The 22,877-nt window shown below is 44.3% G+C and overlaps 1 protein-coding gene across 2 annotated transcripts in view; it reads right to left on the bottom strand.

Annotated features, from left to right (window-relative positions):
* Positions 1–22,877, bottom strand: part of NEURL1 (neuralized E3 ubiquitin protein ligase 1) — a 165,698-nt gene that overhangs the window by 5,160 nt on the left and 137,661 nt on the right. For both annotated transcript variants that reach the window (XM_056352714.1, XM_056352715.1), the window contains exon 4: positions 14,520–15,200. In XM_056352714.1, coding sequence (XP_056208689.1) covers positions 14,520–15,200 — 681 coding nt within the window. The remainder of the gene's footprint in view (positions 1–14,519; positions 15,201–22,877) is intronic.

Consider the following 22,877-nt stretch of genomic DNA (forward strand, 5'->3'; position numbering starts at 1 on the left):
CTAGGTGTCCCCAGCTCCATTACCTCCTGCTCCCACTGCCCACCATCACCTCTGCGTTACTGTGCTGTCTGCCAGAAAAGGCAGCTCTGCCCCACAGCCTGCTTGGCACCCTCCCCTGCCGCAGCCTCTTTCTTCTGCTGCTATAACAAGTATCTTAAAGCCCCTTCCAGAAGGGAAAGGAATGGGAACACTTAAAACTCTAGCAAGGTTTTGCAAGGGAGTTTCATTGTTAACGACACAGCCTGGTCTTCAGTAAGACAGTGGCGAGCCAGCAGCACACGCGTGCATGAACCAAGGTACGGTTTCTTAGTGGTGAGAACTAGTTTCCCTGCGGTTTTGAAGTTTCTAGTTCCCCAGCTAAGACAACCAGGGTGACTCCAAATCAGAACTAAAATGCTAAGACTTCTCCATGTGACCATATATGGAGCCGAGAGACACAGGGTTTGGATCCGCAGTGTCCTCCAGCAGCCGGAGGCTACTCTCCGGAAAAAACGTGGCAGGAGGAGGCCAGGAAAACCCCGTGCACCAGAAAGGTCCTTCGGTGCCTGTTTGCAGGGAGGCCACTGAGCCACGGAGGACTAAACCTGGGAAGCAGTGACTCCGCGTGCCAACTGTGGATTGTGCAAAAAAAAAAAAAAGCAAAAGCACAGCAGCAGCCAGTGCCAGATTCTCCTGCCCTTGTTAGAGGAACAAAACTGAGCATTTTAAATGTAGCGCAGGGACTGAGCGGGGGGGTCACATCTAGGTCAAAATCTGTTCTGGGGACTGCATACAGCAGAAGCAGCAATTAGCTTCGGCCTTCAGTCCCTTAGTTTTACCCCTCTTCATATAAGGAGCGCTTTGCTCCCAGGCACTATCTGAAGTTCAATTAGCGTCTGCAAAAGACTTTGGGGCGCTCACCCTTGAGATGCTGTAGAGAGGCACCTCCTTTATCACACAGAAGGCAGCTGCGGCTGGAGTTTAGCTCCGTAAATATGCAAAGAGAATGATGCAACCCCTAATGACAGCCACTAGCAATGGCCCTTCCCCTCCAATCTGACAGATGACTGTGACCGTAGCAGAAAACTTGCCCTGTGGGTAACACACACTGGGGCACAGATTTCAGCTCATCCACTGCACACTGAACAAATATGAACACTAGGCAGCTGAAGGAGTTTTTCAAGCCTCCCCTCTCAGTCCCCCTGCAGCCTGGAGATACTTCTCCCGTTCACCTGACATGCAGCACATTGCATTTCTACCACCAACCTGGTCATTTCATTAAATGCGAAATAAAGACTATCAGGAGCATTTTTCTTCCTGGACTAACCAAGGATTTGGAGGTGCCCCGAGTGTCCCAGAGCATGAACTGATGAAGCATGCTGGCAGCAGTGCAAATGGCCTTTCCACAGTGCAAGGAGAGCTCATCAGTGCAGGAACCACAAGCTTCTCTGGTTGTAGCTGATCTGAGTCCCAAAATGGCCTTACCCAAGACCCAGGGGCCAACACACACCTTCCAGTTCTTTCTCCTAACACGAGGCGCAGCTCTTGACTTTTCTCCAGCATAAGTACAGAGCTTTGTTTCAAACAGTCTGAGTTCCCTACCAGACAAGACGCACTTCTCCCTTGGTGACAGAATAATCAACATAAGACACGTTACTCACGCCGTTAATATATTGCTGGATGGTGTGCAGATACCATGACAAGGAGCATGGAATGAGATCATGTGCAGGGTGGAATGAGTGTGGCCAACTTGGCTTAACTAAAACCAGATATATGTGCTCAAGGCCAAACATGCTCATTGTGTGCAGAGAGCTTCTACCAAGAGCTAGCTTTCAAACCATGATTTTAAAAAATTAAATAATTCTAAATAAATCAATTTAAACATTCTTCCTCTCTCTAAAGGCCCCAGACAAATTGTCTCTGCTGCTAACTTGTCTCACGCTTGATCTCAAACATGCCAAACACACTGGAATCACCTTTAAACGGACTTTGAACCATTTGCTGGTTTATCTTTGCAAAGTCAAATTATTAGCGAAATCCAATGCAGATTGACTCTTTCTCTACACTTCTGTCATCGCTCCGGGAGAGGTGTAAATAAATGAACCCCCCAAAATATGTTCACCCCCAAAAGTAAAAGAGTATTATATTTTCAGTAGAAGACAGCAGTACCATGGAATGTACAGACAACATCATGCCAGGAAAGGCTGCCTGTATGCTAAAGGTCTGTGATTCAAAATGGTCTTGCCAAACTGGAAATAGGATCAGATATAAATGGGATGGTATTCAATATGATCAAATGCAAAATGCTGCACTTATTCAGCTCCCCAAATACAGGACAAGGAATTAGTCCATTCAATTAGAAAAACAGCCATCCTCCAGAAAAAGGCCTGGGGATTGCTGGAGGTCACCAGCTGATCAGAAATCAACCATGCCGTCCTGTTATGGAAAGGTTGTGCCAATCCAGGGTCATATGAGGCTGGTTAAGGACTGGAGCAGGAGCCTGGAGGCGCTGTGCTATCTCTGTCCCTGGAAATACTCAAAATCCAGCTGAGCATGGTCTTGTGCTTCCGTAACTTGGAAGTTAGCCCTGCTTTGAGCAGGAGGTTGGATTAGGTAACTCCCAGGGGTCTCTTCTGACCTAAAATGTTGTATGATTCTATGGTTTTTAGATGACCACATTTTTCACAGGCTGCTCAAAGGGGAGCAGAAACAATCTGTTCTTCATGAAAGTTCTGGATAAGACAAGAACCCACAGGTTCAGACTCCTAAGGTGTTCAGGATAGACACTATGTCCATAAGGAAGCACTGTAAAGCAATCAGACCTCCCAGAGAGACTATGGCGTCTCCATCATTGGAGCTCTTTAAGAACAGGAGGGTGAAGTCAGTAGTCTCTTGGGATCCCATCCAGCATTTCTGATTTTTAGGAGAGTAGTTATCCGTACCCATAACTGCCCTTTTATAGAACATCCTAACTGTGACCAAAACACAGCAGCTGTGGCCATCAGAGACACTTTTGGCTCTCTGTGTCTATTGTGGTGAGCAGGGTGTTTTCCCAGAACATTGCAATCCACTCTCAGGGGATATTCTGAGGCTGTCCCAACTTCTAAGCATCAATTAATGGCAGCTGCCTGGGGAGAGCTGTTCCGCTGAAGGATTTACATTGGTAACAAGGCCAGACACAAAGTCAACACTCCCTAAAAACACATAACATTTTCAATTAACTCTCCCCGTTAATTAATTTACAAAAATATTTCTACATTTCTTTCCATAATAAAGTGATTGTATTGACCTGCTTATTACTGTGTAGGCCCCAGACAGGGAACTGGAAAACAACCAGCACACCAGGTGGGAAGAGCGATGCACTGTCGACATTCTCCTTCTGAAATCGCTTAGGGGCATTTGCTATGATGCAAGCAAATCCCCAGGGCATCTCTGTGGCCTAGAGCAGGCAGTAGCTGCCACAAGCCTGTCCTGCAGCTATTCCCAACCCACTGCGAGCAAGCAGTACATTAATATTCCCAGATTCAAACTACAGCTGAGATGGAGAGAAAAGTAGAGGAATGCCAAAGTGCATGTTCTTCCTTATTACTGTTGGCTTTGGATCACGGAAGGTTGGGAAACTGCCAGTTTAAGGTGTTCATAGCACATTTCTGGTTATCTATTCCTGAGAGAGGTGATAGAGGGGCAGGGCCTCCTGGGACTCAAATAATGACAACAGGCTGAACTCCATCAGATTATGAAAAACACAGAATCATATAATCATTTAGGATGGAAAAGACCTTTAAGGCCACTGAGGCCAACTGTCAATCCAGCACTGCCAAGCCCACCACTAAACCATATCCCTAAGTGCAACATCTACAGATCTGTTCAATACCTCCAGGGATGGTGACTCAACCACTTCCCTGGGCAGCCTGTTCCAGTGCTTGACAGCCTTTTGGTAAAGAAGTTTTCCTAACATCCATCAGCCAGTGGAAGGTACCCAGTAACTCCCCGGGATTTGACCAGAGCATTCCTCATACTGTCCCAGTGTTCACAAGGAGACAAAATCAAGACTCAACCCATTTCATTAAACCTCTGACCCCCTCTCTTGTCCCTTTCCCCCTTATAATTAAATTCAGCATTATATAGTCCCATCGCACTTTTTCAGACCTTAACCCAAAAGGCCTGCAAGCACAGTGCTTCTGTTGGAGCACCGGGACTGTGTTCGTGGAAGCCTTGCAGAAACCAGGCTCCACCGGCTGAACACGTCTGCTGCTTTGAGGTGGAAAGGCAGTACTGCATAGTCTGAAGACTCTGCTTCCAAGGTAGAAAAGAAACAAATGAGCAATACCCTGTGTTTGCTGGTTGCAAACAGGAATTAATATCACAATTTCTATCCCCAGAATGCTTTCTGGCAACACCAAACACCATCTCAGGTGTCTCACTCACTTCTGCTATCTGTATTATACCTGTCTAGGCTCTTATCACAACATTATAAATACATATATATATAATATATTAAAAAAAATAAAAAACAAACAATCAGACTGCACTCCAGAGCTATCCTTTTTCTCCCCTTTGAATCCACCCAACTTACACTTTATTTTTCCTGGCTTACAGGATGCTGTCAGTAAATGACCACTACTGTCACACTGAACTCTCAGTTCACTTGGTTTGATCACCTTCACTTTTTTAATGGGCTTTTTTTTTTTACCCATACCCATCTTAAGGACTATGCCAGGATCTTAACTAAACATTGTACCTGGAAAACAAAATATAGGAGCCTCCTGCTATAGTTTCCAAGGCAGATAAAGCATTATGCAACATACTGACTTGCCCATATGCTGAGTATCGGTGGAGCACGTTGACAGCCCCTTCTCTTTTTATAACACGTTTGCTGCATCAATAGAACAGCTAATAAAGATCAGGTAATTATCAATAGTAAACACAGATTTTCAGTGTTTTTCCATCCACCTGCAGGTCCCAGAGTCTCCAGCACACAGTGGAAAAGATCAGTACAGCTGCTAAAATCTGGCTGCAGCCTTCAACTGGCACATTTTATGGTGCTCAAGAGAGCTGTGCACTTCTCATACATTTTAGTCCAGTGAGCTCTGGGCACCTGACAGTTGTAGCCATTTAGATGCCTTTCAAAACTCTCAACTCTATTTCCTTTTGCTAGGAGCCAGATTTTTAAGCCTGTCTGCTAAAATAATTCCCCTATCTCAAAAATTGCTCAATATCCATTCTCACATTTAACACTCTCAGTTTATCAGGGCCATTGATTTTGTTATCTAAATAGGATCAAGGTTCTTTCAAAAATATGGCACAATTGTGGGTACTGAGCTCATGTGAACATCTGCCTAAGGAGACCTGTCCCATAACATGTGAGCTCCTGCAGTGTGATGGGCTGTGAGGTTACTGAGACTGGATGCTACAGCAACTTAATTCTGTAAGAGTCATATCTTTGTTTAAGCTAATCTACTACAGATCTTTGGCCTTACACTGACCACTAGTACATAAACATCCTTGATAACTAACCATATGCAAGACTGGTAAAACTGGGACCTCAATTTTAGTCCTTACTATTTTTTTACCGAAAAATCTTCTGTAACAGTATTTTTTTTTTCTTCATGGATGTAGCTTGTGTAGAACTTTCTCAATTCAGCTTTTCCTCTATTCAACCACTCATTTCAGAAAAAAAAGTAGAGATATACTTTTAACTATCAGAGAATGCAGACTGGTGGAATTACACAACTATTTCACATACTACGAGAGCAGAAGTCCATATTGAAGATGCAGTGGGCAACCTGGAACAGTATGCTAAATGTGTATTATCTTGACCTTTCAATCTAGTGGCAAGACACAGTGTACTGAGATCTCCTGGGTTCTCTCCTCTGTCCTCTCCCAGAAAGATGAAGTTTCTGTCTTTGGTGTACCCCAGACAGATGTCAGACTAACACCTCTCCCTTGACACTGACGCCAGAAACCCTGGTATTCCATCAGTAGCATATCCACTAGAAGGTGGGTCTTATCAATACAAGCTTTGCAAGAGCTAAATCCTTCTACATTTTATTTCAGTAACCATTTTTTTAGTAATGCAAATGTTCCACCAGATGTAGAGAGAGCTAAAATGATAGCCTTCCCCACAGCATGCTGGCTGCTCCAAGGAGCAGCCTTATACATTTCGCACATTGTCACATTTTCTTGCTTCCAGCCAAGGCCACAGGAGAGCTATTCTGTCCCCCAGGGCCACTCAGGTCTTACCCAACAGGGACTTTTGAATCCATCTTGTTAAAACAAAGAACAAAGCACCTGTTGCTGCCTCGGCATACATAGTTAAAGATGAACAATAATAGGGAAGGATGTAAGCATATCCATCACTTCTGAATGCTATAAAATACATGTATTTACACCGCCATTTGTTATGTTCCCACAGCGATGGGAACAATACTGCATTGACCAGAAACCAGAGTTTCCTTCCCCTTGGGCTCAATGGGTTTTGGCCAACCATGCTCTCAGAGCCTGACCTCTGTGCTGCCGCTCATCTCTGCCTCTCAGGTGACCGACATCAGTTGATGATCCATGGGCTTTTTTGCATTCAAGTATTTCCTGGAGGATTTTAGATTTGTTCTGAACAGAACAATATTACATTTTGCATTATGCTACAGAAATTCCTGGAAATAGGACAAAAAGCAGCCTGGCAGATTTTGCACGCAAAACCATAAGGCCTGTGTTTGCAGATGGGTGTCAGACAACCACTGTTTGGGGAAATAAAAGTTAGATCCAAACCACATGGAGAACAACAGTCCAGACTTTCATGTGGATCAGGAAAGGAGTGTGCTTTATGGCTTCACTGGAGCCTTGCTGTCTGCTGTGTCCAGAAGGGCAGCAGGGCACCAGCACATCTATTACTCTCCTGCAGTCATAGCACACTCCAGCTAAGCAGGAGAAACACGAAAGCTCCAGACATCACAGAAGTTTTTGGTTCAGCAGCTCTCACAGCCCAAGCCCAATGTGCTGTCTGAAAGCAAAGAGCACACAGCAACCTTAAAGGGTAACTTTCCTGACCTGACAGGTGAAGGTTCATTACTCAGCACTTACCCTGAGGGTATGGACACCATGCAAGGAACACCTAGCTGAACTGAAGTGAAAGAGCCTCTACTGGGGCTCCATTTCTCAACCTGAGAAATACTAGACCAACAAAGCATCCAGACAGATACCGAGATGAAGAGGTAAAAAAAGAAGCCTGGGTTAAGTAGCTGAACCACATGAAAAATGAGAGTTGAAGTTTTCATCTTGTCTAAGAAAAACAAATCAAAAAGCTCTCTAAAAGATCATAGGTATTAATTACCCTGACCAAAAATGTTTCTGTTCATAAAGCGCACCTTATCCAGCTCCATCTCAAAAAGGCCATTTGGCTCAGAGTATCTGGGAGACCACAGCAAATGTAGTTCTGTGAGCAAAAGGAAAATCGCTGCCTAACCCAGCACCTCCACACTCCGTGCTTCTCCAGGAGGGATGTGTACAAACAGGGGGTAGATGCACGCAGGAAACAAATACTTTCACTTCTCTTGGCCAGCACTGCTCTCAATTTCTATGGGGCACTCTGCTGGATGAAAAGGCATCTGACAAAGAAGGAAGAGTTTCGTCTGCTAAGTCACTCTCACAGTAGCCAGAATAACTAACAATTCATGCCACTGTTAGTTCAAAGAGTCGGCAGATTTTATCTGTCCTGACAGACAAGTTGCAATTCAAAGAGGCTGGTATATGATCCCATATCCTGTATATTCACTGTAGGCAGGCAAAGGCATTATGAGATAAGGGAGATCTATACATCACTTGCTGCGAACATCTCACTGCAGCCAGGGAGAGTTTGTTATCCCAGTGATGAGAATGATTTCCCCTCTTGTGGAGGAGCCCACGCAGAGGACCGGGCATTTGCAAGCCCTGTGGCTGTCTCTTAGAGGAGGTCTGCTTGCTTTACCCAGCCCTTACACAGGTGCTGGCCGATAGCTCAGTACCCAGACTAATGTTCATTGACTCGCCCGCCCGTGGCAAGTATGGGTTAATTATCTCATGTGCCATGAGATCTTTGATGGGATAGTGCAAAGGTGCCATAAGCAGCTATTAACTCTGTCATTGCTGCCACTGACCACGAGGGACGAGCGCTTGACTGCATCCAGTGCCCCACGACCATGCAGTTTTCCAAGGCACAACGTATAAAGCAACTTGTCCTCTCTAACACAACAGCTTCTCTTTATGCTAATTCTTCTTTAAAACAATGACTATAAACCAGGACATGAACAGAGAGCCCTGTGCAGTGCTAGAATCAAGCCCAGATGTTATGGACACTGTAACGCTCTTGTGCAGCTCTTACAACTTAACATCAGCAACGGGTACTTCACTAGCCACGAAAAATAAAACCATGCACAATAGTAGGGTTTATGAAGAGGCGTCAGTTAATACAAGTGGATTCGTTCCAAAAGGCATTGAATATTAACCCTATTCCTTCCCCTCTAGTCTCTGACACCATAACACAACCACATACCTTACAGTGCATAAGAACTCCAGGCAGCTAAGTGCCACACAACACAAGCCTGTTAGATCCCAATCACCTTAATGAGACCATTTTCCAAAGGAGTGGGAAATGTTTCCAAAATAAAAAAATAAAAATAATAATAAAAAAAAAAAAGATAAAACTTTGTAGCATGTCTAGTTGAATGAGTGTTAAGGAAAGAGATTCCTTACATGCATTTCTGTGCAACAGTTATGCATTTATCAGGCTTCTCTTGTGCTGTGTTTAACTCAGCGATTTCAACATCACTGGAATGAACCAAGGTGGAAAAGGATCAAATTCCCAAATGGATAATATACTGGCCACCTCTGAGATGGGAGATGAGGGGGTGTGATTTACTACTGCAAAGATCTTCTCTCAGACAGGAGAAGCTTATAAATTCGGAGCTGGAGAACCAAGATCACAGACTCTCCTTGCCTGTGTGATACTTTTCCACAAAAGGTACCTACTGTCTGTGCCATGGGCAGTGTGTATAACAACTGTACATACCAATTATCATTTAAATATTTTGTATGCTTGCTGCAGTCATTGCATGTGCAAAGTAAGTATATAACAGCACCTAGAGCAGAAAAGTTTTTTGGAAGGGACAGACACTCTGCTATGGGAGTGCTGGGACAGTCAAGCAGCAACCACAGGCTAAGAAAATTGTTTACATGGGAACGGACAGAAGCCTGGTAAGGGATGCAGTAAGATGAGATCAAGTCCCCAAAAACCCTAGATACTTAGGAGGATCAGGCCGGACAAGTGCTGCAGCAGAGACTAGAGAGGAGAGAAGAAAGTCTCCCTTGTAGATAATCTGGAGACAGTAGTTGCAGGAACTGTATCAGCAAAATAAGTGAGGAATCCTGGGATGCAGAGGAACGATCCTGGTTAGAAAGGACAGGGTGGTCTTCAAGGTTTAGCTATGGCCTGTGAATCACTAGCGGTCTGTGGTCACTCTCCTGACGTGAAGCTAAAGTCAAAGAAAACCAGACTGGGCAGTGTGATGAATGTCACAGAAGCAGGCGAAGTAATTTCCCCTGGCAAACCACTGTTCCGTGTCACCTAAGCAAGACACTACCCTGTTCACCCATGAAACTGCAGCTCTTTCCAGTTGGTTCCTCAGGGTCAGGGCTCTGTTGCAACATGGACAGCACCACCAGGGCTGCTAACCTTAACCACCAGTAAGAGTCCCAGTGGGCACAGCTTTGTGCAAGCCTGCCTGCAATGGAATTGACTGCAGTTTGCCTGTACACACCAGCACTGAGGCCACTTCAGCTAAAACATCTCTGTTGACTTCAACAGCCCTTTGCCAGCAGCTTTTGTCCCCCAGTCTGCTGAACTAACTCCCAGTTTGGTCCTTTGCCAGCTGTTGTCAGAAACCACAAGGAACCAAGGATTCATGGCTGCTCTGCCCACCAGTCCCAGGTCAGCTCTTTCTTCCTCACTGCCTGCCCCCCAGTTTTGATCCCATTGACCAACTTCAAATCTGAAAGGAGGATGGAAACCTCAGAAACAACTGGTTTCGAAATATTTTGCAACGGGCAGCTGAGTAGGAGCCCATCTCATCTGCCTGTGGTAAAGGAGGTGGGAGAGCTTAGCCCACACACTCCGCATGTATGCGGCGTGGATGTGAATATATACTTCTCCACACCAAATGCTGGCTCTGGGATTGTTTTTTTCAGGCCTAATGCTGGCTCGTGGCCAGCATTAGAAGACATCCAGAGAGCTGCAACATTGTGCAGCTGTTCTGGTGGGGCTGGAGTTATTGAAGTGCATGGATAGAAAGGACACAGATAAGTTGGCAACTCAACTTCTTTAGTACGACTATTGATGGAACATGTTACTTCATTGCTCAAAAGAAAACTTCAATATTACTGGAAAGAATGAAATTCCCAAGGGAAACCACACCAAAAAAAAATCCAAAATAAAGGAGATGAAGGAAGATGTTTTACATGCTGGTGATTCACTCTGAGACAAAAGAAAATGAAAGAACATCCCCAACCATTTGGATCCCCTCATACTAAATATATAAAGTTATTGCTGTGATAGCTCCTCCAGACATGAGTCATACATTTTAAAACCTTATGGGGTCAATCAATTTAACTTCATAAAAGAATTACACCACCAAAACCAAACCAAAACCAGACCAATATATCCAGACTGGTTCATTTCAACCTTTGAGAGCTGTGATAAAACTGTGTGTGAGCTGAAATGCTTACCAGCAAAAGCTGAAAGCAGTAAATCAAATTTAATAGGCTGGTTTTGTTGACTATACAGGAATGATGCCTGAAAAAAAACCAAGCCAAGCCTGAACTAATGGAATTCCTAAAGGATACGCAAAGACTGTTTCATTTCTACATGCCTAATGATCTGGGTTTCTGTTTGGTTGTTTTTACGTGCATAACCCACAGAATTTCTGAATTAAGACCAGCACTTTACATATAAAATATTTAGAAGGGCTTCCAATCCTGACAAAATGATCTATTGCCTCCCCCAATAGCTGCTTCCTGTAGTTAATTACCGTCACTTATGTTTAATTTAAATTTGTGTCCCTTCATTTTCCAGCAGCTTGGTATTTTTTATGCTATTATCTGCTACATTAAAGTGCCCTCCTCTTCCATTTATCTTGCCTCTATGTGGTCAAGTTGCCTTTTAACCTTTTCTTTGCAACAAGTTGACATCCTTCCACTTCCGACTACAGATGACTGTGGCCTCTCACCATGCTATAGTGGTGCTTGAGTTTCATTTATTTTCCCTTTGCTGTGGGGGACATAAAGAAAAATAGTGTTTCCAGCCTTGTCATGATTTTCTGCTTTTTTATTTCTTCTACAGCAACTATATTGCCAGTATATGATGCCAGGTTGATTAGATGGAAACAGCAGTCTGGATTCCTTACTGTCAAACCAACCCCACACTGCCCTCCTCTCTTACAGAGTTCTGTATGACCACCAGCCTGGGTAGAGATGGGCTCCCATGATACTTAGATTAGGAAATAAACGTTGTATCCCAACACTGTGGAATAGCTGCAGTCAGCTTCTATGACACAGCCACAAGCCAGGAGAGATCTGAGCTTGGCACTGCTCTGGGTCAGAGCCAAATAACTGATCTCAAGGTATGCAATGTAGTATCCAGTGATCCCTGAGCCATCTTGTCCTCTGAGTCAAAAATAAACCGTCTCTAGATATAAGAGAGGCATTGCTGCTCTCCACCTTCTCCATCCTTCAAATGAAACAGAAAAGCTGGAGAAGAAGCAAAGCCAGCAACTTTAATTTCATTTTATATTCAGCTCTGGTGCTGATGTTCCTTTAACACTGCATAACATTGCTTTGATTAATCTAATAATGGTATGCCCCTAGAAACAGAATGACATCTGCTATTTAAGATAGGTTTGGTACAATTACGCCTCTTGCAGTATTTGTGTCTCATTTCTTTCAAGGGTATGGAACTTTTCTTTTTGTATTAAAACTAGGAAAAGATTACCATAAACATGTCTTCTCCTCCAATATAAAGCTCAAACTACAAAAGACAGATCACACAAAATTATTCTTGTTTGCATTCTGAAGATGGAGCTTGTCATTAGAAAGATGAACACTTTATATTCTTCTTATATTTTCTAATAGTATAATGACAGATATTATAGCAAGCACTATAATCTGTTCCGTTGCAGCACAGACAGTACACATCACCTCCCTAATAACAAAGCAAAAGCTGGAGACAGGAGTTCATTATTTTCCTTGCCTTCTGTGGGGATATTGCTGATCCATATAATTACTGCGGTTGCAGAGAGGTGCAGAGCTGGGACAGCGTCAGTGCTCTGCTCTGGGCAGTTGCACTGTACTGATACTGTACTGATACTGGGACTGTACTACTCCTAGCATTGTTAAACTGGAAACATAGGTCTGAAAAGCTCTATTTGCATTTTAGTATCTCTTAAAAACTATAGGTAAGCTCCAATTTCATAGCCTTTAACTGGGAGTTACCAGCTTGCTGACCAAGCTACGTGGATAAGGCTGTACACCCAGCGGGGTCCTAGCTTTTCCTTGTGAAAGGCAAGGTCAGAAAATCCAGTTCTTTTCACTTACACCTCATTTAAGACCAATAGCCCATTTTCAGCTTTTCTTCCAATGACCAAGGCCAGAAAAGCCTGTTATGTGGTCACCAAAACAGGTAGTGAGGAGTCTTTTTACTCAGTGGATTTAATTTCATAGATCCAAACACCAATTTTTCTAAAACATGCACTGTATGAGTGTACATACACAAACAGGAGTGTACTGGCTTGGGCTGAACGAGCAGGCAGGGAGACATGCACAGGGTATGGACAGCAGGAGGTCTGCCCAGGACACAGGAGGCCTGCGTTCAAGCCCAGGCTCTGTTGAATTGTGCATGAGGACATGATTCTGTCCCTCTGGTGAGACACATCCTTGCTGCCCTGTTTCAGGACCCACTGCAAGCAGGCTATTCGTTCTGTGCACAGCTGCCAGAATTGGTGATCTCATATGAAAGGAAGCAGTGGTCGATGACTTAGTTTTACCCGCAGCTCAATGACCTCAGGATGTTTTCCTTCTAACGTATACAGGAGCATTTAATCTCCTACTTTACTGGGATCTGTTTGACTTCACCTACCATTATCACCATGACATGTTGGTGGAGAGCAGAGCTAGCCATGGATTATGTACAGTACCCACAACAAATGTAATCAGGCTGAATTATCAGGGATTGAGTCTCAGGCTCCTGGAAATAAATTGCAGTATGACACTGGTCATCTGTGAGCCTTTAACAGCCACAAAACACTCGCAGCACAGGCCTGCAGTCAACTTTAAGCAAATTATATAGGGCACTTCATACTGCGATTAAGGTGAACTGGGCCCTGCAGAGAGATGTGTGTGTTCACCACAATTTATCTTCAAAGAATTTCTATAAATCCTAAAAAAGGAGGTGTTGGTTGGCTTTGGGTTTGGGTTTTTTGGGTTTTTTTTTCCCGATTGGGTAAGAAGGAGGGACAGTTTAATAGTGAGGATTTGACGCAAAAAGGAATATAACTATATTTAAAATTATATGAATTTAGCAGCATAAACAAGGAAGGCGCATTTTTAAATCATCCCTAGTTAAAGAAGTACCAGGAATTACATCACGTTCTCAGAATCCATCTTTTACTTTCTGACGCTAACACCAGCAGAACCATGATACAGGCCCAGTCTACGGCCAAACACACCGTACACTCGTGTCCAACACACACACACACACACACAAAGTAAATCCGATCCTGAGCAAATGCTATTTCAGGGCCTTTCCCTCCACACCTTCAAAACATGACTTTTAGCATTTCCATGAAATACTTCAGTTAACCAAGATTAAAAACAGAGCAAAAATCTCAAGAGAAGGAGACAAGCCCTTCAGAGGCCCGTCAACTGGTATGAGCTACACTGCTTTAAACTAGGCTGGAGGGCAAGGAAACCCCTCTGCTGCTGAGCTCGGGACCACGAGGCACAGGGCTCCCCCTCTGCTTGCTAGCCTGCTTCTCTCATGCAAGCCTGGGGAAAGCAAGGGAACTCATCTTTTTGGGAATCGGTCATGCCACATAGCTAACATACAGAAAAGGGCATCAGGTCTCATTTTTCCTGCTGCCTATGCCCTGCATAAGCTCAGCCCAAAGCACCTCCCCATTCCTTGCTTCTCTTAGGTCAGCGGTGACCCATCTGTACTTTAATGGAGGTCTCTAACACTTAATTTGTTAACTGCAAAGAGTTTTGAGACCATCAAGTGAAGGATGCTAGAGAAGTACAAAGAGGTTAAGTCTTGTAAATCATATCCATGTGCCACATATGTGCCTTTGTGTGTATATATTTATTTATTTATTATTTTTTTTTCCTCTTATGAACCTAAAATTTGTACCTGATCCTAGAGCAGGAAGGGAGCCATTCATTCCCTCCACCTTTCCCCCATGATGTATCCCTCCCCTTGCTTTCTTGTGCCTGAGGTCTGGAAAAAAGGGGAGCCAACATACCCAACAATCGGATCTGCATGACCGCGCCGTGTAAAACGAAGAACATCCAGAGGGGCTGGGAACAGTCCGTGCAGACCTGCATACCAGTGCCAGCACCGTTGTGGCTCAAGTGCAGCTCACCATCCGAATTCACCATAAATCCCAGGATGTCTCCACTCTGGAGGGGCACCACGACTCGGCAGATGGCCCAGAACTCCTTTCGGTCGACCAAGGACTCGGGGTTATAGGGGAGGTCGCTGGGGCGCAGGGTGCTGGGGTCGCAGGATGTCACCCCGTAGGACAGCGTCCCCGTGCGCACAGCGTTGGACTTGTTGATTTTGACAAAAATGGTTTCGTTGATCCGAAGGGGTCTGCTGGTGAAAACCAAAGTCCTCTCCTCTCGGGCATGCTCCAGACGGGCCACGGTTTGGTCGTCAAGGATTTTGACGTGGGGTCCCCGCAGGTGGTGGAAGCGGAGGTCGCTCTCCAGCTGGGAGGGGAGGAGGTGGGAGTGCTGTGAGTTGAGGGAGTTCTGCGGAATGGGACATGTGGTGGCTGTCACGTGGAAGGTCTCCTCCTGCAGGTTGAGGTCGCAGAGGCTGACCGAGAGGCGTGTGTCCTCCGTGTCCCGCCGCAGCGAGGGCCGGCGGATGGCGGTGAAGGAGCGGGGCCGCAGGCAGTCTGGGGGAACGATCTCACTGTCTGTGGGGAGAGAAAACAAACAAGGAGTCACCCCAGAGAAAATCAAAATATTGAGGAGTCTGCAAACCACTGTCGGTTTGATTGGTATGTCTGAAAGGGAAACTCGGAGACCTGCTACCATATTTTCCCCTTCGAAATATGGAAGCCACATATCACAAAATGTATTTGTGATTGATTGCTGTTCTCGTGCTCTCCCCACCAGCATCAACATTTTCAGCTTCTGAGCAGGCAGACTCAAAATCGATGGGAAGAATTGACTAGGGGAGGCTCTCCTTGGAGAGGGGAAGCAGAGGGTAAATATCTGAAATATACCCTGAACATACCAATCAATATCTATACAGGCTCCAAGTTTTCATGCTCTCTTTATTGTCTAGAATGATTCTCATAGATCTAGGAAATAAATACCTAACTACATATTTTTCTATTTTTTTTAAAAAACCCACTATGTTCAGTTCTAATTTATTTTCATCATATGAAATTTAATTAATATTCCTGTATATAATTAATCATCAGCGTTCTGGTGCTCACTGCAAACCAGCACAGATATGGATTTCACAATGCAGAGCTTGGGAATATGTAGTTTTCTATAACATCCATCATTTATTATTTCCAAGCCAAATAATTAAAAATCAAATCCATGGATGCATAACAAAGAAAGGTGACGCTCACACATTCAACTCCACCCATGGAAACAGAATTGCACCTTATCCGCTTTGTTAGTCTCACCTGCTGTTTCAAGAGCCAATTATCAATTTATGTGATTCTTTTCCTAAGGAACATAATCACCTGCCTTTAATGCCTAAATTACTTTCATTTAATGTATCCTTAGCTACACTGTTGCCATAGAAATTTTAAAGAGCAATATACCAAGAAAAAACCCACATTATTTAAACAAATGATAAATGTAAGCTGACATAATGCAAAGATTTGTACTTATACCTGAGTTTCTGAACTCTGAGAAGCCCAGAGCATCAAGAGACTATTCACTGCGAGAAAATTGAGCATGTGGGTAGTTTGCTGAAAAAGTCATAATAATCTATGACCCATCCCAACATTTCCTCTGCGAGAATTACGCCTGAAGACTGTTGCAGCTTCAAGCCCAGGTCCAAATGGTATGAGGTGGGACCACCCCATACAACACAGTCCCCCACGGGTGGCACAAAGCAATGCCACCAGACCTCAGCCTATTTATATATATATAAGCGCCTATCACCATATTGATAAACATTCTTTGGAACCAGGCCTGCCGCAAACACAGCACAAGGGGGAATGACATGAAGGGGCAGAGGAACAGAGAGTCCTTCCTAACCCACCCGCTATACCCTTGCAGCAGGCACCTCTTCCAGCCATGTATCCTTGGGATTTTCTTTTACAACAGCAAAAGACCAGAAGCTCAGGTTATCTGGGGATTTTCCCAATGGGATGCACCCTCCCCCAGTACACCAAAGCAGTGGCTCTGTACTGGTACGTCAAGGCAAAATGCCAGCTACTGAGCACCCAACGTCTCCTGCAATATCTGATGTCTGACTAACAGCCTGTCCTGCCCTCCTCTTCTGGGAGCCCTGACAAGAGCACACCCACACACAGCTTGGCTTCAGCAGAGCTCTCCGCTTTGCTTAAACTGGATTATTCCAGGCTCCTCTTTAAATAAACTGCTATTACAAGGGAAGCACAGTCCCAAAATAAAAATGGGCTTTGTTTCTCATATTTGATTTTCCCTATACTGATATTTAGCTTCTCTTCCCAGAAGTTAATTAAAGAAAAGGAGGAATAAATAAAATCAGAAATTACCCCAAGTAATCTAGAAGTGGGTCGCATTAATGCTTTGTAATATATGGGCCAGCATTTGCATTGCAAGTGCTCCTGCTGGATAGAACCAGACTTACTTTACCCTCCTTTGGCTGCAAACCTGCATAGGAGAACAAATTAATACTGGCAGCTGACACTGATCCTTTGGTGTAGGTGAATGGGTAGAGACCTTTCTGAATAGGAACAGAAGGTCCTCTCTATTTTATTCCCTGTAACTATGCATGTGCAGCCTGGCTGACAACCGTGATGTGTGGGTAGCTTGCAGCCAGGGTTTTGAAACAGCTTGTTTTCCACCAGGATGCTTGCATTTCCCTTTGGCTGCTGGACAAAATATCTTTTTCCATCTGAAAAGAGATTAAGAGAGATGCAGTTCTTCTGCAGACAAGACACATGGCAGCGACAGCAAACCAGGGTTACACATCCAACTGTTTTACTTAAATCCATCGGTAGCTCAGATGCCTAGACACTTAAGGGATAAGATGTCTCAAGCATATGGGATCGACTGAGATTTAGTATATTAATGTTTGCAAATACCCACGAAAGAAAAGGTTGCAGTTTGTAAGTATCTGAAGTGGGTTTGCGAAAATTTACAGAGACGAGTCTCTAAGAGATGCCGGCCTCCTTCAGGACTCTATGTTTTTATAAATCACAAAACACCCAGCCAAAGAAGAAAAAAAAAAATCCCATTGAACATAAAGTAAAACAAAAATGAGATTCATCTTTTGGGGTGGTAGGTAAGCTGGAAGAGATGCGGAATGCCATTTATCCAGAATAACTGATAATGGCCAAGGGCTATGAAAGAACAATTCTGGTGAAATACGAAACAAGTGAGGTGACTTTAAGCAGTTTCTTTCACCAGAAGATGCCCAGGAATTAGTTGTTTTCTTCCACTAAAGCTTCAGCTGTCACTTTCTAAACACAGACCAAGCTGCTCATGCTGGAGTGGCCTGTAACAGAGCCTTACTCCAGGTCAGTAGAACAGCTGACCTTTAATGCCTATGATGGAGGGATGCTCCATGTAGGAGTGTTCAGGCACATTTACATTTGCAGAAAAAAACCCCTGCAGCACACATCAAAAAGACAGAATGACTTTCTGTGATGAGACTGTAAAATACAAAATGGGTCCAACAGCCCATCACCGAGGAGATCACCCAGCTTTAGCCTGAGCAATTTAGAAATCATCCCTCCTTATTATATATTCAAGGTTATACAATTTCCTGTATAAGGCAGTTGGCAGTGTTTCTTTGGGAAAAGTCAACTGACGAGAGACCTCCTTGGGTCAGAATTAGACAGGCTTGCGAGTGAGGACCACAGCCCTGGGTGAGTCACCAACGCAGGCTCTGACCCAGCTGGCAGGGCTACCACCCACCAGCAAGCTGGCCGTGACCACGGCGGCTCCGTGCAGGCAGGCTGCCCCGGGAGCCTTCCAGAGAGGTTTTCCTGAGCTCTGCATCAGTGCAGTTATGGTGCTAACGCTGGATTTAGAGACTTCAATTTTCTGCTAGCAATACACACATAGCCAAAGTGGAAAGGTTTTCGACTAAATACAAATTTTGTGCTCCTCAGCTGAAGAATCTGAGACACTGAATTTTTGCAAAAGATGCCTAACTTCACAAATCGCTTTGTATCTTTTCCTGGCTTTGTTTAAGGAAAAAATTAAACAGGAGTTAATTAATTTAGCAAAATAGACATGAAGGGCACTTGAGCAGTTCAGGCGTCATCTGTTTTCTCCTCCTTTTTAGAGAGGTTTATCTACAAAATTTAGATTCTCAGCAGCTAATTCTTTACTTGAAGTATCTTCCTCAGACCAGAGGCTTCAAATCTCTCCGTTTTCCTGCTCAGAGGGCATGGAAGAGCCTCCTGCTTTCATGCAGGCTCAATGTGACTGCAGGAATGCCTTACAACAGCGCTTACAAGGAGCTGGTGAGCAGCCACAGACAGCTGTAATCACCGCATACGGAAGTATTTCACTACCACCTTTTTTTTTGAACCACTGCTAAATGTTGTCTTCTTAAAATCATCTATTTCCTTCAACATGTATAATACATATTTTTTATGGATCTCACATACATGCACATTTAATATAGCTACATGAGCATCCAAACACACAACGCGTTTCTAACCACAAGCCTGCTCAGATATCTCACCCCTACATAAACCCAAAGGGTATCTGTTGCTGTCAGACTGTCAAATCATTATTTCCTTCCTCATTTTCAGTACTGTCTGTTACTGCCCTGAAGGCTTGACTTTCCAAGGTCACAAGCAGCCAGTACTCACACACCTGTAAAGGATCTGAGAAAGCAGAGCAACCCAGCGTGTGCACAGACACGCTGGAAACCTGCAGAGTTCAGTAGTTACCTGCAAGCTCTAGGGATACAGATCTCCTGTTGATGAGTCTTCTAAGACTGGTGCAATCCAATGGCCTCACATGAATTGTATTTCTTCAGAGTATGAGGGCTGCAACTACTCTCCACAATAAGCTATGGAACACCTAGTCTAAATCAATCTTGAGACTTACTCCTACAAAAAATAACTTAAAATTAGGGGAATCAGACTGACAACCTAAGAACCTATCCCATTTCTAATGATCTTCCCTCCCAGGAGAGAGAAATGCTGAGAAGTCAAGGAACAATCTAGTGATTCCTTGCATCTGGAGAACATTCCTGTCCTCGGCTACTAAGCAAAGAGTAAGAAAATCGTTAAGGTCAGAACTTTGCTAGCATGCTCCCTCCCTTCCCGTGAAAAGCCTCACGTTTTCCCTTCCTTCTGTTCTTTGCTTTACTTCTTCTCAAGTGCATTTTTCTTCTCTTAATACCTCACTTCACTGGGTAATAGTATTTTTAGTGAGTACTGATGCTCACTGTATAATTTCCATGACCAAGGAACCCCAGAGGTGCTAAACTACCAAAAGACCTACTGAAGTCAGTGGCCCCTACAAGAATATCCTATAAAATGTACAACTGCAAAAGGACGTATGCCATATTTTTCCCACCATGCTGGAGGGGCTCCATTCCTACTCAGGAAGGCAGAGGAAGGCTCCTTTTCCCACCATCAGTGCCACCTGTCACAAGGGGTTATGCAGGGAGGACAGCTGGCCTTCCAACACCTTGAATCTTGCACTCACTCTCTCCTCCATGGTCTACAGCAGGCTTATGCAGCTAACGGTCCATTTGGCAAGACTTTGACATTGCAGGGAGATGTGTTTGAAACATGAGGCAGATGTACCATACCACGCTGTGGGAAAAGCAACCGGTCATAAGACAAGAAATATACCTGTGCTTCTGGAAACCTTCTGTCACTCACAGCCTTGTACTCCCCGTTGTGGGAGTGCAGGTATTAATCCCAGCTCAGCTGCCTGCCTTGCAAACTCTGCCTGTGTCGTGCAGTGGCGATCTTTGTTCCCTTGCTGACTCAGTCCTAGTGAGCTGATGCTGCTGGGGAACTGTCACACTTCAGCGCAGAAGTAGCCAGAATAATTTCTATATGTTGTTTATAGCTCAAATTTATTATGTACTTCAAGGTGACTGAGGACTGAAAATTTGGTAAAATAGAAACGACTTATACTCTCATTTACTCCTCCTAAAATAAGGATGAAGATCACTGTGCCTGGGAACAAGGAGCAATACCTGTTCCCAAACCCCTTTGGTTACCAGCTTGCCCAATGTGTGTATGGCACCTAGTCCACAGCATCACCTCCACTGGAAAAAAGAGCAGCTGTGACTGGGTCTGGGAAGAGAAGGACCGCTCTGTGGCCCCAAGTTCATAAACCACCCACATTAAAGGCAGGCTGGAAGCAGATCTTTGTGCAGCCTGCTGTACTCATGGTGTTAAAGATGTCCTCGTCACTGTGGGATGCTCTGCTCTAGGCTCTCTCGGTCTCTGCCACATGTATCTCAACTGTTTTACTATACCAGGGAGCTAAGCAAACAGGAGACTGAAAATCACCCTTACTTAAAATAAACACAGGAGAAAAATTAAGAAGTGAAGAAAGCCGAGGCGATGCTCACAGCCAGTAAGAGGCAAGCTCCACTCACAGAGCATGTTCAAAGTGGCCTTGCCTGTTGGTGATGTGTCTGAGCAGACACTCATAAAACTATCTGGTTTTCTGCAAACTTGTGTTCTCCATGTGAGGTCTGGAGAGGAGGCTGGGCTCTGCTGCACTCAGCACAACACGGCAGAGACCCATGCTCCCAGGTGGATGCTTCTGCTCTGATGCTGTGCACAGGTTTCCCCTTCCCCCTCCCTTCTCATTTCTGTTAAATCTTGAATGTATATGATCCGAGACCACTCTGTTCTGTTTATTTCTCATAAACCATCAGGCACCAGAATGCAGCTTCTCAGATCATACAATGAAGCCACTTTCAGAGCATTACTGTAGCATGTGGGAGGCAAATGTTTAAAATCCCTCAAAGGAATGATTCAGACTAAAAACCTCCTTTGCCATATTCTTAGGAATTCACTTCTACAAAGTACATTTCCCTTTATGAACAACCAAGAAATCAAACTGCCTGAGTTATTGCCCCAGATCAACCATTCCTTCTTGAAAACACCCACATCAAATCAAGGACGTCAGTTAAGTAAATACCTACTTATACAATACCTGCATATGTGCACGTCTCTATTGCATTGATAGTATAAATATCCCATTTCAAATAAAGCTGCTTATTTCTGCTCTGGCTCCTCTCTTGCACATGATTGCAGGAATATATGCACAACTACAGCCAACAGACAATGTCACTTTACCAGCTATATACATAAAATGCCCAGGCTGCTCTTTAAAACACTATAAAATCTGGTCTGTGGAGCATCTGGGATCAGGACTCAGCTGCTGGGCTCCACAGCAGAAGAGACTCCTCACCACATGAACAGAAAGGATATATAAATGGTGAGCGAGAAGCAGGAAGAATTAATGTTCTTATTTTATAGACTGGAAACCACGGGACAGAGTAAGCTGTCCAAGGGGGCAGCTGACTCCTCCAGCAGAGCTCTGAAGTGAAACCTCTGGGGTTTAGCCCCGGGCATAACAAAACTGCCCTGTTTTACACCCTCTCATTTCCTAACTCTCCATTCAATGCCTTATTCTCTACCTGCTGCTCCTCTGCTTCCATGTGCAGATTGCTCCTCTCACCTCAAAACTCAACTTGCTAGGGACTCTTCATCCATTATGGGATCCCAATGGTCAGTACGGAAACCACTGTTCAAGAACTCCTCCTTCACCAACACACTGGCTTGGTATCACCGCATAGTCAGTGGAGAGCAAACTTACGCTTCGTGTGCACTCACGTGGTTTGAAGCAGGAATTAATAGCTACCTGCAAGTTTTGGCTGTCTGCTCATTGCAGTCTGGAAGACAAGCTAACTAACATTTCGTAGCAGCTATTTTCACTGCAGGAATGGCAGATATTTAGGTGAACTGAGCGCATTTGTTTGTCTGTGACCACCACAGTCTAAGCCAGCTTTCTGACAAGGTACCCAGGTGTTTTTCCAACATTGCTGAAAGCATTTGAGAGAATTTCTGCTATAACCAAGGGGCAGAAGTCAAAGTTCAAGCTAAGGGTTACAAAGAGCCCAAAGCTGGAGTTTGTCTGATGGGAGAAATCATTCATGTTTACACCAAAAATCGTCACCAGATTTTAAAGCTGGGTTACAAAAGCAGACAGACCATTGACTCTGTGGAACTAATTGTTAGGCTACAGACAACTGCCACTTCAACAGAAATGAGTGGAAATCAGCAATGCTTAACGAGCATCACACCGGACTTTCCTTTGCTTTGTGTTTGCATTTGCGTGGATGAAAATCAGCATTCCTTTCCAGGCATTTTGGGAGAGAATGAGGACTAAAGCTATTCGGTTTTCATGATTCAGTTTTG

Source organism: Falco biarmicus, chromosome 9 (genome assembly GCF_023638135.1).
Source record: "Falco biarmicus isolate bFalBia1 chromosome 9, bFalBia1.pri, whole genome shotgun sequence".
Classification (NCBI taxonomy): Eukaryota; Metazoa; Chordata; class Aves; order Falconiformes; family Falconidae; genus Falco; species Falco biarmicus.